The 17,659-nt window shown below is 44.1% G+C and overlaps 1 protein-coding gene across 6 annotated transcripts in view; it reads left to right on the top strand.

The window, feature by feature from the left end:
* The window catches only part of GRIN2B (glutamate ionotropic receptor NMDA type subunit 2B), a 285,971-nt gene that overhangs the window by 114,416 nt on the left and 153,896 nt on the right, over positions 1-17,659 (top strand). For 5 of the 6 annotated variants that reach the window (XM_075124250.1, XM_048835352.2, XM_048835354.2 and 2 more), the window contains one exon: positions 533-1,131. In XM_075124250.1, the coding sequence (XP_074980351.1) occupies positions 533-1,131 (599 nt within the window). Of the gene's footprint in view, positions 1-532; positions 1,136-17,659 lie in introns of those variants that run through there. The other variant, XM_075124252.1, reaches the window with a different exon arrangement.

Below are 17,659 nucleotides of genomic sequence, written 5' to 3' on the forward strand. Positions count from 1 at the left end.
TTCTCTCTCTTCCAGTTAAGTATTTACTTTTTCTTAAATAAAATTACTTTCATTTTATTGTAAGCGCTCACAAGTGCTGTGTGGTTACAGGAGTGGTGCTTTAAGTTAAAACTGGTAAATTGGGGTGACCTGAAATTTCTTTGGGCAGCCATTTTCAGGGACTGGATATCACAGGGGAATAATGTACAAGGACTGGGGATTTGAGTGCATCTGTTGTTACCCTGCAAGGCAAAGTTAGGGCTGGCATAACCCAGAGGAAAGGGTGCTTGGGTGGCTGAAAGGCAGGTGATGCCAGAGAGCTGACATCCAGCTTCCACAAGAAAGCCTCCCTCTTGCTGGAGGCAGGAGATAACAAGGTGGCTCACAGTCCTTGGTGTCCTGAGAACTGTCACATCTGCCCAAAACACAAAGAAAAGAGGTGAAGCCTATCTCCCCTCTTCCCCCACTCATTAGAGTTGGCCATGAACTTGTTTTTTTCATTTCCTTTGACCCCTTCTTGTTTTTTTTCTCTCTCTCTTTCATTCTGTTCTAGGATGAGTCATCCATGTTCTTCCAGTTTGGCCCATCAATAGAACAGCAAGCCTCTGTCATGCTCAACATCATGGAAGAATATGACTGGTACATATTCTCCATTGTCACTACCTACTTCCCTGGCTACCAGGACTTTGTCAACAAGATCCGCAGCACCATCGAGAACAGCTTTGTAGGCTGGGAGCTGGAGGAGGTCCTCTTGCTGGACATGTCCCTAGATGATGGAGACTCAAAGATCCAGAACCAGCTCAAGAAGCTCCAGAGCCCTGTCATACTCCTCTACTGCACCAAGGAAGAGGCCACCTACATCTTTGAGGTGGCCAACTCTGTGGGTCTGACAGGCTATGCTTACACATGGATCGTGCCCAGCCTGGTGGCAGGGGATACAGACACAGTGCCATCTGAGTTCCCCACTGGCCTCATCTCTGTGTCTTATGATGAATGGGACTATGGCCTTCCTGCCAGGGTGAGGGATGGGATAGCCATAATCACCACAGCTGCTTCTGACATGTTGTCTGAGCACAGCTTCATCCCGGAGCCCAAGAGCAGCTGTTACAACACCCAGGAGAAACGGATCTACCAGTCCAACATGCTGAACAGGTAAGGCGAATGGATGGGAGGTGGGGGGTCACAAGCAGCATCTGAAAAACCTTCTGAAGTTTGTGGCATTTAGGGGACCAGTAGGGAGAGCAACCCAAGCTTGTACTAATTGGAGGCTGAGCAAATGGAAGGCTTTTAATGGTCAGGCCAGTTCTGAGGTGGTCCATGTCCTTTTATGCTGCCACTTCAACAGCTCTCGGTGGTGCTGGTATGAAAGAATAGGAGCCAGAGCACCCAGGAGTAGGGTGACCAGACATCCCGATAAAATTGGGACTGTCCCAATATTGAGCAGTTTGTCCCGCATCCCGACAGAAGTACGGTCAGGAGGCCATTTGTCCCGATATTTTGTTTCAGGCGCGGCAGCCTTTTTTGTCACTTAGGCGGCGGTGACAGGTGGGGGGAGCGCCTTTTCAATTGTTACACTCACCCGGCACATGCGGGTCGTCGTCGGCACGTACTTCTCTCTTCGTTGGGAAGATTTATTTCCTGGCGCCGAACGTGCCAGGTGAGTGTAACAATTGAAAAGGCGCTCCCCCTGTGGCGGTCCCGATATTTTGGATTTAGCATCTGGTCACCCTACCCAGGAGGGGGATGAACAGTGACTGCATAGTGCAAAAGTCTGTGTGCACATTTCCAAGGAGGAACGATTTCATGTGTGTGTGACAAGAATGGATCCTATGGTTCTTAACAGCGTGTCTTTGCATAAAAGAGTATATATCTCACACCCACGCAGGGTGCTGCTCTGTCCCCTTCTAATAATGGCCGTGGCATGCATAAAGGCTGATAAAACCTTGCCTAACAGACTTGGGTCTTCTAGGCCAACCTCTGGAGGCTCATGTATTTAGACCCAGAAGGTCCTGGGTTTGACACCCCCTCTCCCCACTGCCAACAATGCACACAGTGGTCTGGTTTGTGGGTAACAGGAATATTTTTATTAGGTATTTATATGGCCCCCATTACTGTAGTTTCTGAGCGCCTCACAATCTTGAATGTATTAATCCTAACCATACCCCTGTGAGGTAGGGAAGTATTTTAAGATTAAACTCGATAAGTTTATGGAAGAGATGGTATGATGGGATAACATGATTTTGGTAATTAATTGATCTTTAAATATTCATGGTAAATAGGCCTAATGGCCTGTGATGGGATGTTAGATGGGGTGGGATCTGAGTTACCCAGGAAAGAATTTTCTGTAGTATCTGGCTGGTGAATCTTGCCCATATGCTCAGGGTTTAGCTGATCGCCATATTTGGGGTCGGGAAGGAATTTTCCTCCAGGGCAGATTGGAAGAGGCCCTGGAGGTTTTTCGCCTTCCTCTGTAGCATGGGCACGGGTCACTTGCTGGAGGATTCTCTGCTCCTTGAAGTCTTTAAACCACGATTTGAGGACTTCAATAGCTCAGACATAGGTGAGAGGTCTTTCGCAGGAGCGGGTAGGTGAAATTCTGTGGCCTGCGTTGTGCAGGAGGTCAGACTAGATGATCATAATGGTCCCTTCTGACCTTTGTATCTATGAATCTATTATCCCCATTTACAAATGGGAAGGGCACAGAGAGGGGCTATGTGACTTGCCCCAGGTCACTCAGGATGTCTGTGGTGGAGCAGGGAGTTGAATCTCAGTTTCCTGAATCCCCAGGCTAGTACCCTAAGCACTGGATTTTTTTCCTCTTCCCATCTCTGCCCCCCAGAGCATCAGTATGTTATACCAATCCAGGGAAGGAGACCTGAATTGGGAAGGGATACAAAATCCTCATCTGGCTTAATGGGTCCTGTGGGGTTGGGTTGTCATGCTCTAGTGACTTGCTACTCAGTCTGTGCATATAGACATCCTTGGGTAGGTTGATCCTATTACTACTGGTGGACAAGGGTGGGGGGAAAATCCATCTTACACTCTCCAAAGGGGGACTCCACACAGCACATGCATTTTTGTCATTTGCCTTGATATAAATATCATGGCACAGTGCAAATATGGTAGGTCAATCAAGTGATGTCCTTGGGTGGTCTGCACGCTCTGATTCATCAGGTACAATTTGTACCAGATGTCAAAGTCTGTATAGAGCAGGTCTGTAGTGTAGTGTTTAATCAGGGCTTGATTTTTCCGAGGTGATGAACACTTGCAGATCCCATTGACTTCAGCTGTAGTGTATGCTTCTGAAAAATCTGGCCCTTAATGACTATGGCAGGTACTTCATTGTAATTGTTGATCAAATTGCATGCCACTTACCCAAAGCCTTTGGGTTGTGCCACAATTCCTAGTTCACACTGGTAAAGAACCACTTACTGACATCCCTTAAGCCCCTGCATTTGGATCATAATGGGATCAAATGCAAATAGGACTGGAGGCCCCTTGTTCATGTGTAAGTAGGAGTGGAGGGTCTTTTCCAGTTAGTTTAGGTAGAAGGATAAGTGAGGAAGTTTCCTTACTGGACAGTATCATTGAATCATAAAAAAAAAAATCAAGAGAGAAAAGATCTCCCATCATATGCTGACCACCCCTTCAGCCATCCTTTGTGTCAACATAGATTTGTTTCCTTCACTCCTTGCCCAGTGCACTTTTCTATTGCCAAGTAATGGGATCTTAAGGAAAAAAGCCTTCTCTCTATCCCCCCATTTTTTTAAACTATTATTCCATTTCCTAATTTCTCTTTGTCTGTACACTCCTTGACCATGCTGCCAGTTCACATTGGCTAGACTTCCTCTTCTTAATCTCTTCCAGTCTGGCTTCTTCCTCTCTGCTCCCCTGAAAACTACCTCATTAGCAGCCTCCTCCTCCCTAGCTCAGTCTTCCCCATTCTTCTGTATTTCTTCTCTATTCTTCTTCTGAGTGATGCAGTAGGGAAAGTTTTAAATCTAATGCATACAAAGTTATCAGCCACAGCATTAAGGTAAAGCTTCTTGGTCTACATTTTCTAGTGATTTTGGGTTCCCGACTGGATTCACCTTAAAGAGGCCTGATTTTCAGAAATTGCTGAGCCCCAGTCTTTGGAAAATCAATGATCTTTAATATGTATCAAGTTGGACACCCAAAAACGGCAGCAGCTAAAATCACTAGTCACAGATGAAAATGCAGACCTCTTCTTCTGGCCTTCAGTGTGATTAGTGATTTTAGCTGTCGCTGTTTTTGTCTAGTGTTCTCTTATAGCTGACACATACTCTGCTAATCTTGATGTCCCATTCTTCCATTTCTCCCACAATCATCTTCAGACTCTGTTTTATGCTTCAATATTTTGGTGCCCTCTTTGAGAAACTGTAGAAAGGCCTGATTTTCAGAGGGAGGGTGCATGCTCAGCCTTTCCTTCAAATTGGGCCCCTCTACGGTGTCTTAAGTTAAGGAACCTAAGACCTTGAAGTCACTTTTTAAAATCTTGACTATAAATATCTGAAGGTACCATGTGCCTTTGTTGCCTCAACTCAAAAATGATGTGAACGTGTGAAAAAAGGAGGCTTGAGACCTCTTATGCCCCCCAATTCTTACACACTTGGGGCTTGATCCAAAGTACATTGAAGTCAGTGGAAGTCTTCCCATTACTTCAATGGGCTTTGGTTCAGGCCTTTAAAGTTTCACTGCCTTCAACCCGACTTACCGGGCACAAAACTTTAAGCACATACTTAATAGCTTTGTTTAACTGGGTCCCTAAAGTCTACCAACCGGTTCATTTTTCATGGGTACCAGATAGTAAATAAAAATGTATATTTTCTAGTTGCTTTCATCTCAAAGTTGTACATAGTGTATATTAGTTGTACACTATATACAATGCAATATATAGGAGTAATATATGAGTGGATTTAAAAGGTCAGAAATGCTTGGAATTGGACTGCAGTTTCTAGAACACTAACTGCAGGGTGTCAGTGGACCCCTGCAGTACTATATGAAGCCATTTACAGCTTGCAGTTACCCCCCAATACGCCTACGCAGAGTGGAGAAATATATATACATGAGCATGATGGGTGGGGGTTATCTACAAACTGTGCATGATCTGCTAATACACCAGGGATCAACTGATAGCCATGTAGTTAGTATTTCAGAAACTGCTGTCTAATCCAAAGTAGGTCTCAATTGCTTCAAATCCATAGGTGGGAGATAACAAGGTGCAGGAATTTTTCCATTCTATCCTAGAAAGAATGACGCGTCAAGCTAAAGAAAAGTTTAATTTAGTTTATCTTAAGCACATTATGAATTAAGGCTGTGAATTAGTGATTTCCCATGGTCTGTGTTTGAATCCTGACCGCTGCTAGCCAATCTATTTGTGGGCAGTACATGTAGCTCAGGATGCAGCCAAAATTAAATAATCTCTGTTTCTGTTGGCTCCATCAGTGGTCAGCAGAATGGGGCAAATAATGGGGAAAAGTTATCTGAGCAGTTTAGAAAATTAGAAACAGTATTTTGGTGGTTCATGTTCTCTCATCCCCTTTAAATTCATTGTTGCACACATTTGTGCAAGCAAAATTTTGTGTGAATGAATGTCCATATGCAGAGGGCATTATAAAAAGAATGGGCTCTCATCCGGACTCTTTCTTTCACCTTGTATGGTGCTAATAGTAGTAGTAGTCTCGTGTAGAAACTGTAGTTTCCTGTCTACCTTGAAACTGATGCTTCTTTGAGGTAGGTTAGGGATGTGGGTCTTTGATCCTGATTAGTGGATCTTGCAGATTTCTTCCTAAAAATAAGTCTACTGGTGAAATAGCTCTACTAGTTAAACAGGGAAATGGGACTCTGAGACATACTCGTCCCATGTATTATAGTGGTCATTTTCTACATGTGGGGAGATTTTGCTCCTATGGATCTTTTTGTTCCTCTCTGAGAGGTTGTTCTCGAGATAGCATCAGGTGCTTCGCTTCCTGCTGGAATGCCACACTAGTGAAATGAGCTCTTCTATCAGCAAATGAGTCTAGTACACCAAAATGCACGAACGTGTCTTGTATGGGTGGTGCAAGTGAATTATGTAGTGGGAACATCAGTCCACCTGGTGAAGTAGCCAACTGTACCACCAACATGTACACATTCTAGGTTTTGCTTGAAGGGACTGGGCCCAATGAACTGGTTGATATTTGGATTATGTGATATTTAGATTCAGGGTCCAAATATAAACTGAACATTAGGACCTCCAAATCCAAATATCAACCTCTTCCCCCATTCATTCCTATTAGTGCCAAGGGCCCGTTCAGTTTCTCTCTTAGCATCATGGAGAGGGTATCTGGGCATGGGTCTGGAGATCCAGAGCTGTCAGTCTAGCAAGGTTACATCTGACGACATAAGGCCCTAAATGGGATGGGATCAAGTTATCTGAGAGATCACCTCTGTCCCCATGCCATACTACGCCAGCTAAGATCACCACAAGTGAGGAGAGGGAGCTTCCTGAAGGGCATATTCTGTGAAAGGCCTCAGTTTTGGAACTCACTCCCCATTTTGTCTGCCAGAGCCAGATTTGTTAACCTTCCAGGCATGCTGCAAAGCTTGCCTATTCTCTCCCTTCTCTAAGGCTGCTGGGGGGGGAGTGGACTTTGTTTCTTGTGTCTTTAACGTATGAGAGAGTTGCCCAGGAAGGATGCCTATAGTTAGATTTTGGAAATGTGAAGAAATAAATAAATAACACAGGCATTCTTGAGACTGAAGCTTGGGGATGAGTCATGGGAAAGAAATATTATTTCTGGGACACATGGTTTCACAAGCAGAAGCCTGTTCTTTTTGTATGGTTGCTCATGATCACTGGGCAGTATACACTCTTATTATAGAGACTTCCATGAAACCTGGGCTGTTTCTACTGATTAGTTGCTGTCAAGGCTGCTTGTGAATGTTGGTCCATTACTACTAGTTTGTTGTTGTAGGGTTACTAATGAGTTCTAGATTGACTGGTTTTAATAGTCTCTCATTTAGCACCAGTCTGTGCATATAACTTTCCATTTTAATAAAGAGAGTACTGAAGCATTTGCTTTGGAATGAAACCCGAACATGGGATTACACTGACTGGGCAAAAAGAGGGGGAAGGTAGATTCAATTTCTCACTCTTTAAAAACAGTTGGTAAACTGGATTGGTGTGTATGGGGTGTACCTTTGATATCTCTACTCTGTGGGTAACTTTAACTCTTGTCTCTGGAACCTCCCGTGCCAAATAGTTCAGAAATTTATTGGCAACCTAAGTAAACAGTTTGGAAATTCTGGCTGAAACAACCTGAACAGAACTCAATTCTTGCAGAGTCATATTTCCCTGTTGGCAATTAGGAACAGGTTGGGAATAGTTGGTTAGATACAGATCTTAAGAATCAGTGATCAGAGGGAATACTTGAAATAATCATGTATTTCTTCACTGGATGAGAATATAGTCAGATCCAGATGTCTCTCCCTTAGGGTATGTGACTTAGTGACCTGTGTCCTTTGGGATCTTGTTTCAACCCTGTTGGCTGGAAGCAGAGAACTGGCCATAACCTTCCTGGACCAGACAGTTTGATTCAGGCCTGGAGAGGTCTTGTGGTAGCAGGATTTATGGCAGATGCCCTGAATTGACTAGAATTCATTCTCATTGCTAGAGACTGCATTGTGGCTAAGTGTAGGCAGGAGAGTAGCAGCTGGATGTTTCTTGAGAGTATTGACAGTGCTCAAAATGTGTCGGGGGGGGGGGATTGAAAGGGATCAGAGACTTTTTCACAATAAATAAAAATAAAATAAAGTAAAATAAAATAAAACCCTAGCTGTGTCTCCGAGGGAGCACGTCAGCACTGCCTTTTAAAGCTGCTGCTCCCAGTTTATGATAGACCCACGGGCTCCTGACATGTATATCATGCCACTTGTGGCGAAATGGAGGGCATCACATTCATACCATTTCTTCCCTTAGACTTTCGTGGCTAAAAACACTGGGCCAAATTAATCTTCGGTGGAAATCCAAGGAAGTCAGTTGTTTTACACTAGGGATGAATTTGGCCCATTCATTCTCAAATGGTCAGAGGGATGCCCACGGCTAGGAGAGACCACTCATTTAGTCAGTTCTTACTGGCGGCTTCACTTCTCTTTTTAACCCAGTCCTGGATAAACCAAATGATATCTGCCCACTTCCCCACTCCGACTGTGGTGCTTTCCTATACACATCACCATGTTGGCTCTACTTTGGGCTTCTCTTATACAGCCCCTGTGGTGCTCTCCTATGTAACTATACACGCTGGATTGCCAGCCCTTCTCTTACCCCATCCTCCCAAAATTAGAACAGATACTCTGTGCCAGATTCAACCCAGGAACAATCGCTTTCTTTAACTTTAATGGGAGTCATGACAGCTTGTCCCAGGGCTGAATTTGGCCCCATGTCTTTCAGGAATTCAGAGAAGGGTCTGGGGTGGATGCTGGCGGAGGAGTTGAGATGAAGAAGTGGTGTCTGGGACTTGTTGTTTTGTAGGGCTAGCTTATGACCCCTTGTTCCCAAATGTGCATGCTTACTCACACAAATAGTCCCATTCAAGTCAGTGGGGCTACTCACGTGAATAACTGCTCACTAATGCCATGGAGGGTTACACAGTAAAGTCCGTAGAGAGCAGCACTGCTCACCATGTGGGAGAGGGTGACTGAGGATGGGCCACATGGAGGCACCGAGCTTCGGACTCCATCCTTAGCTGCTGGAATGAAGGAGGATGTGATGTTTAAATTAAAGGGAAATGGATTTTTTGGGGGGAAGGGGAGGGTACTGCAGCATGATTATCACTTGACCTTTCAGAGCCTCTGAGCTGGGATCTCGTTAGCAATTCATTATGTTCCTGGCTGTTGGCAACTCCGGCTGCCCTCAGGCTGGCACCAGATTCCTGTGCCATGCTGACTGGTTGCACGTGGAGTGACTGCTGCTGACAGATTAGCGATCCGTGCTGCTGAAATCTGTTCACTCCTGTCCTGTTTCCAGCAGCAGCCGCAGCAGCTGGCTGGGGGCTGCCCAGTGCCTTCCATGTCACTCATGGGCTCTCTCCCTTTCTTTGTCATTGTCTCCCTCTGTCCTTTCTTACTTGCACTCTCTTTCTGTTTCTATAGAGCCTTAGGAAATGATTTGCTTCCTTCCTTTTTTATTTTATTTTCCCTGTCCATAACTGTACAGGTTTCCTTTGCCCCTGCCTTATTTGTTTATTTCTCAGAGGGAGTTCACTTCTGGTCAAAGGTGCTGGATTATCAGCCATGGGGCCTAAAGTCCCTTTTTTATGCACAGAGCAGGTGCAGCATGGGAGAAAATCATTCCGATGGATGGTCAGAGCGGAGTCGGCTTCTTCAGCCCTCTATCCCATTGCTAAGGCATATCCTTCCTGCCCCTCTCTCAGGCCTTCCATTTGGATGGTTGCTAGGTTACGTTTTCAGGTTTTGGAGGATGCTGAAGAATGCTTTATAACAGTACCAAACACACATGCAAAGCCACAGCATCCCTTCCCTCTCCCACCATAGCCACCTGACTTAAAAACATCACTGTAGAATGATCTGGCACAAGCTGCCCTCCTTCCTTTCTCCTGTTATGCTGTCTGGGGACACCATGTGAATTTTTTACATGAAAATGAGTTAGGGCAGCCCCTGGGGGCTGAAGCCCTCTATTTACGCTCAGGAAGTTTACAACCTGGGCAGCAGCAGTACAAGCTTTCTGCCCATCTACCACTTTTTAGCAATGGGCCTTAACTTTGCACTGGAGGGATTATCGCTAGGGGAGAGAGGATGACTTCAGTGTGTCTGGACCATTCGTTTCTTGGTCTTTCTGCTAACACTGCTTGAAAGAGAGGAAAATACTATCAATTGTGATATTGGGGTTTGTGCTGTGGATATCTCTCCATTCGGAACCAGACTGAGACCCACTCAAGTCATTTCCCATAAGCCACCCAAGAAGGAATGAATTTTGGTCTCTACCAACAGTAGTCAGACTGGTAAAATTTCCGTATCCAGCCCCCTGAGCCACCCAGTGCTCCAGAACCAAGTCCTTTTAGCGCTAATACCCTGGAACTTAATTTGCTGCTGGTAATATGCTTTTAATATATGAGTTCCAGTTCTTTTTTCTTGCAATGTGAAGTCAGCCTAAACCTTTCCTCCAAAGTGTCCAGGGAGAAATTGGAGGGAGCAGAATACACAAACAAGGAACAGAGGAATCCCCAGTGATCACAGGCAAAATGTCTTTGGAATCCAATGAGTGTTAAAGCATTGTGATGACAAGTCAGTGCTTGGAGATAGCAAAACATTGGAGGTGAGGTGGGGAACACCTTTCCTTCAGTTGAGTGACAGTCTGCTTATTATCTTACGATATCTGGGCTCTATGCATCAGGTACCTACATACAAATGATTAGCTATTTACAGACTCATAATTAGATTAATTAAAGAACATACGCACTTTCTGGTTTTTTTAAATGAAATATTTTTCCCCTAGACTTAATGTTCTTACTATCTTTCAAGTTTTAAAAATAGGAACTGCCGGGTTGCCATGGCTCCCCATGCAACTCTGAAGCAGCTTTCCCTTCCCTTTGATGCAATTTCACTTCAAAATGTGGTTTGACAAGACACCAGCTCAGTGCGTCCCCTAGTGGCTAAGTCCTGAGGGGAGGCCCTGATGATATTCATGATCATTAAAAGATCCTGTGGCACTTCTTGCAAAGAATTGAGGTGTTAACCCTGAAGTGTCCTGGCCAAATTTTCATTTGATTAATTACATTATGCCATCCTAAATTTCCCCCCTGCAGTTTCAGTTGGGATACATCATTCTTTTTCAGTTCCTATCCTACACAGTTGTGTAATGTTGCTGGGCCCTGTTAAACAGCTGGCATATTCCTCTTCAGAGGCAGCTGCAATTCAGTGGGATATGAGCGTGTGAAACGATTTCTGCTTTATGGCCCCAGTTCAACAAAGCACTTATGCACAGGCTTAAAATTAAGCATGCGCTTAAGGTCTTTGCTGAATCAAGGATTATAGCAACAAAGTGTAGAAGCTGCAGATAACCTTCTGAAGGCCATTCCCTTCCAAATCCCTGCTTTATGGGTGGGTTTGAACCAAAACCCGGGATCCAAACATCCCCAAACTTTGGAAGTATGTGGACCAGTTTAAGGACCAAGATCCAAATGTAATGGCTGAATTTTCTCTCTAATGGGCTGAACTGAACTATGGATTTAAACGCCCCCTCAACTTTGGGAAATTCCACAGTCCAGAGTCTGTAGTTCACATCCATCTCTACTGGCCTATTTTCAAGTAGCTAGAGCTTTCTCAATACATTTTGTTTCAGGCTGCAACTTCTCATGTACATTCTCAGCCCAAAGGGGAATGTTTTGGAAAATCTGAGCAAAAAAGTTCCCCAATTTTGAGTTATGAGAGCATGAAATAAATGCATTTGTTCTGCTTTCAAATAATTATTTCAGCATAAATAACTCAAAAATGGCTTCCCTTTCAAACTTCAACCTTAGTGTGTATGTAATGCTCAAGCTAAGGGTGGCAAAAATTGCTTTTGGAAATAGCTATTACCATTTGAAAACAATGTACCTTGCCTTACCATAAGGTTTTTAAATTTTGCACGATACATGCACTGTGTGGTACATTTTAAAAAACATTTGCTTGAACAATGCTATTGAAGTCTGATATTATTTGTTCTCTACAATGTGGATAAAATTGTAAAATAAAAATGAGCATTAAGAGAGCTCCATTTAATCATTTAGTCCACCGTCCTCTCACCTATCGTATAATATCTATTGGAATTTAAATAATAAACCTGTGCCTAGACAAGGCTGCAGGTGCCCTAACATGTAATGAATATTAAAATGTAACCCTAGCAGCATTAAAGAATCATTCAGGCAGAACTCTTCCTGCCAACCACCTACAAAAAAGCTCCTTTCTTCTCCTATTAAGACATTCCTTAGCATGTTGCATCACACTTAAAAGCCCCTGCACCTGTCTCGGTCAACTGAGCAAAGATCACAAGGTGAGGGAAGCTCATCTCTGCAGAAATATGCTATAGAAAATGTTTGAAAGGTAAAGTTTTTGTAAATTACAGTTGGCATTTCTGGGCCTCTGGAAGGTGGCTGCCAAGTTGAAGAGGTTCATAATTGATGAGATAGGCGGTCTGGGTGAAGACTGGAAACCGCTGCCAGACTGAAACCCAACTTCCTATCTGTGTTAATGGCGGATTAGCAATTATTAAAAACACATGAATGCCGAATGTTTTAATATATTCATTTTATATTAAAATGTTACTGTTTTCTGTATGGTTTCTAAAGCAGTATTAAAATGAGAGAGAAACAAGTTTCTAGTGTCTGTCCCTGGGTTCTTCATGGTATTGCTAATGTCATAAATGAAAGATGGTTGCCCCTTGCAGGAGTATCAGTGCCTTACGTTTATTTATGATAGACAATAGTATTTTATTTCTACATCTTTTATCTGTAATTCCAAAGCACTTTACAAACTACAAAGGGATGACTTAATTTACCACTGAAATTCAGCCACCGTTGGGGTGAAATATTGCAGCTGTTTAACAATACACCAAAGGAAGCAAAGACAAATACCACATCCCATAGAAAGTTCAGAGAGAATTTAGATTGGCAGAGTGTAATTGCCAGAGGTGGTCTTTGGCCACGGCATCGGGGATCTTTAACAACCACGTGAGATTAGTGGCAGGAAATTATGCCACTCATACTTCTGGTATGACTGTACACAGCAGACCACAAGCAGTTCTAGAAATGGTCTCCGAGAGGAGCTGGTATAGTTTTCCAAGTACTGTGAAGTGAGGGACAGAAAAGGAGTTGGTTTTATTAGTACCTGACTTTTGATGAAGGAGGTGCAGGGGTTGAATCACCGTGGCATATCACAGTAGCACCTGCAAGAGGAGATGTATAGGAAGCGTGGTTGTTCTGCAGGTACGGAAAAAGCAGCTGATACATGGGGAGAGAGAGAGAGAACTGCAATGGAACAGTACAGGTATATCAGTGGATATGACCACAGATAACTACAGCCATGAGTATCAGGGGAAGGGTTTATTTGCAGGCAACAAAACTCATGACACTTGTGCAATATCTATCCTATGACAGGATAAAGGTAAAAAAAGGAACATGTTTTTCACAGAATTTTTGCTAAAAATGATCCCTTTTTTGCCTTTTTTTTTTTTTTGGACCAGCTCTATCTGCACCCCACAAACACCAGGGATGTGTGTGTGTTAGGGATACACATGCAATCACCAAACACTGTCCACTCACCTCCAAGAAATGTCATATGCAAAGGTAATGTCCTGTAAAAAACTTGAGGCAAACATGCACCGGAGGCATGTATAACCACAAGAAATGCCCTCCATGTGATTCGCATGGATAACCACTGTGCCCTGATGCAGCCAATAGGAGAGATAGGGGATGGGGAGAGCTCAGGCAAACACATGGTGGTGAATCACCAAGTTGCTGGTTAGGCCAGGAATAAATATGCTCACCAGCAATACAGCTGTTCTGGGGGACCACAGAGCCACTGCAGTGGCTCTATAGATGCCAAGGAGATCACAGCCAAAGGTGTTCTTTGCATAGGTCAGAACACCTAGAGGCTGCTCTGCATTATGCACTGCTTGCACCTTTTCCAGATATCCGCTGTTGAGGGAGCATATGGTGCTAGGGTTTCCCCCGACCATTCCCTCTTTGCCTGAGACCATTACCCCTGTGTTCACTGAGTTCTGTGGACATGCAACCCCATCCTGTTTCCACTGAGTTAAAGAAAGCACAGGAGTGCTGGCTTTTTGTGCTCTTTACACCACTCCACTCAATTTATTGCATCCCTTCCCTTACATGTGGTGTAATGGATGAGATTATTTTGGGCCTGTATTTGCAAATATATATATCAAGGTGTAATTCTTGCTGTGAGGGGGCTTCTTGCCTTTTGGACATGCAAGTTTATTGGACTGAGTGAGTGTAATATCGACAGAACAGAGTTGAATGTTACCTGGTATTTTAAAAAGATGTTGGCGAATTACGAGAAATGCTACATTTTTGATTGGTTAGGGAGAAATGTTTATTTACAGATTTATATTTATTTCTGTAAGTGATTTTCACTGAAAGCTCAAGTTTGAATTGGTTAAGGAGTAAGTGTAGTGAGGCTGTGGAACTGATTAGGGAAAGTTTATGATAATGCCATGAAATTGATTAACGAAGTTTTGGCAGAGCTAGGTAACTGACTGAGGAGAGGGTGCCGTGCTGGCAGTGCCATATTTGTGTTGTCACCAGTGGGTGGCACTGGAGGTGCCGTGTAACTCATTAAGTTGTGAGTTTAGTAATAAAGATAATGCTGTGAAGGCTGCTTTTCTTTCTTTCTTTTTCTTTTTCTTTTTTTTTTTAAAGAGGGGGGTTTTAGAGCAAAGGTGGTGAAGGAGCACAAGGGCGGGGTGCAGGGCTTTGACTTGGAAGTGATCTCAGTGCCTAAGACAGAAGTACGTGCTGGTATCCGTTTTGAATCTAGATGGTTTTCACTATGACTCATGTGTCTAATTGTGTGTGTTTTTTCCTTCTGAGTCTTCCATGCCTCATGAGCTCAGGGAAGGATGTTGCATCTCCACACTCAGCTGCACCAGCTGCTGAAACAGTTGCCCCACCCTTTAATCCGCAGAGCGGAAGTGTGTCTCTGGGAAAAGGCCCTGACAGAAGAGAAAGTAAAAAAGGAAGAATGGGGATGAGTTGCTGAAGGAGGAGCATTTAGAAGAACTAAATCACCATTGGTGCAGGCTTATGGCACGCCCCACAAAGGGAATGCTGAGATAATAGGGGTCTCTGCAGATGCCCCATTCCTTATATGGTGATGGCTATGGACAGCATTGCATCTTTGTGCCACGATGTTGTGCTAATACGATGGCTTCAATTCAGAGCCCAGCTTTTCTGCTGGTGTAAATTGGTGTATCTTCATTGGGATCAGTAAAGCTGAGGATCTGGCCTATAAACATTATGATAAAATTGGGTGCTGGGGGTAGAGTGCCACTGTAGAATTCCTAAAGCCTTTTGTTACTGCCAGCTGAGAAGAGGGGAAAACTCAGCAGCGGAAATGTACCGTGTTTCTGATAGAAGCTCCTTCTGGATGCTTCACAAAGCATTACAAAGAGAAGTGCTATTATTAGTTATTTTTTGTATTATAGTAGCACCTAAGAGCCCCAATTGGGCCGTATTGGTGCCCTGTACAAACCTATATCGAGAAACAGTCCTTGCCCCAAAGAGGTTACTATCTAAATCTGAGAGGAACTGGGATGTGTGACTGGTTTAGGAGCCAAAATCAACTGGGAAAGCTATAAAATTCACGTAGCCTTCAGTCACAGTGCTTTGGGCTGTGATATTTGGATGGGAGACCACTGAGGGCAATCCAGAGGCTACAGGAAGAGGAGGAGGTGACTCAGTATGCAGGTGGGGCTACGGCTTTTAAGTGAACCAATGCCCCACTGTGGAGTGGGGTGGGGGAATGGTGTTTGTCAGTAAGTATGCACGCCTCAAGGCTACCTGGGCAAAACACATGGACTTAGGCAGTGGTGCTGGAACACTTTTTATAGTGCGGCTGCTGAAAGCCAGCTAAGGAAACTGCAAAGCAGTGGTCTCCAAACTTTTTTACTTCATTCCCCCCCCCCCTTACCCCTGTCCATGTCCCCCGTTCCTCAGAGTCTTGGCTCCGGGATTGGGGGACATGGACAGGGGTAAGAGGGCTGAGGCTGGGGCCACAGCTCGGAGTGTGCGTGGAGCTGTCAGTCGGGACCAAGGAGCCGGGTCTGGGTGGGGAGTCCCGGGCGCGGAGCCAGCAGCCAGGGCTGAGAGCAGAGCCCTGGGCACAGGGCTGGGAGCTAGGTCCGGCAGACAGGGCCGAGAGCAGAGCCTGGGTGTGGGGCTAGGAACTGCTGCCAGCATCTGGGACCCTGGGAGTTGGCTGGGGGTTCTGCAGCACCCCCACACTCCTAGTTCCTGTGCCTATGGACTTAAGATAAGCAACATGTGCTCAAATTTTTCCATGCTGCTGCCAAGCACATGGGGGGCTGGCTAATTTGTGCAGGTGAGTGGGTGGAAGGGACTTAGTTTAAAAAGGGTTTTGGGACAAACATAACTGAGTTCATCAGTGGTTAGGGAGCTAAATAATAGAATTAATTCTGAGATGGGTGGAGTCACTGGCAATGATGCAACTTTCCTCCATCACATTTGGTGCTAATGGGCTCTCTGATTGTTGATAGTCTCAGAAGAGAGGTGGAGCATGGAAAATGAACTTTTGTCTTGCTCTCAGAGGTGGTCTCTCCAGGTGAGGGCTGAGGCCCATTGATTGCCAAGGCTTGATATGATGAGGAAGCTTGGGTTACTGCTGCCCCAGCTGTCCCTGTTTTGTGGATAATTGCAGGGCTTCTCCAAAGCTGTCAATCCAGCACTGCAATTCACTAACCACCTGTGTGAAAACAAGGAGAACATTCTGGAGACAGACCTGCAGACATGTGACTTTTTGTTCCCAAGTGAATATTCACAGAGCAAAGACTCTGAATTGTGTACTGAAATGCTGGCATTTCAGCTCTGGGGGCGGGTCTTATGCATCCAAGAGTGTGTCCACTGGATATTGTGCTCTTTCTTGCTGACTGTTCCCCACCAACCTTGTCTGTCTGTCTTACTTCCATCTCTCTCTCTGCCTCCCACCTCTCTCTTTCCATAGGTGATTTCTTCTTTACAGGAAAATAAATCTTGTTTTAAAACAGAAGAAACATCTCATTTCTCCCACCTCCTGTCTTTCTTCTCTTTCATCTCTCCTTCCCATTGAACTGTTTGAAGTAGCAAAAATTCCTGAGAAAGGCATTTTTCCCCTTTGAGCTTTGCTTCTGCATCCTCTTCATTATATCTCCCTTTGTTATTCTCCCCCCATCTGCCTCATTTCTCTGTTTCTCTCTATCTCTCATCCCTTCTTCAAGGCACTTTCTTAATTAATATGTTAATTCCTAACCCAGGGTTGCTTCTTGCAGCTGGAGCTGTTCGCCAGGGAGAGTAGAGGAGGAGGGAGGGGGAATAGATGGAGCGTAATTTACAACTGGACAAAGGATATAATGTAGGGGAAAATCTTGCATTTGCTGGGGGTGATGAGAGAAAATCTATGGAGATGAGGCTGGATTCAATGACTTAACAGTAGAGCTGGGTGAGAAAAGATTTTCCTGTCCCATGAGAGTACTAGAGATGTCAAAATCTTTTCCCATCACAAAATAAGACAAAATGTTGAAATCTTGAAAACTTTCATGAACCAATAATCTGGAAACAAATTTCAGATTGTGTCAATCAAAATATTTTGTGTCAATACTTTTCAAAACTGTTTCAATTTTGACCATACTTTTTAAAAATGTAACTACAATTTCAAAACGAGTTGTTTGGAATTGAAAAACAAAAATCTTTTTCTTTAGAAAATGTTGAGATAGGACATTGAGGCAATTTTGAACCTTTTTCCACAAACTTTTTGAATTGAGACATTTAGTCTAAACCAACCCTTTCCTTTCAACCGTTTAGGTTTTGACAAATTGACATTTCCTGACCAAAAATGTTTTATTGGATCATTTGTGACCAGCTCTGTGTAATTGGTATAACATGATGGC

Source organism: Caretta caretta, chromosome 1, assembly GCF_965140235.1.
Source record: "Caretta caretta isolate rCarCar2 chromosome 1, rCarCar1.hap1, whole genome shotgun sequence".
Lineage (NCBI taxonomy): Eukaryota > Metazoa > Chordata > Testudines > Cheloniidae > Caretta > Caretta caretta.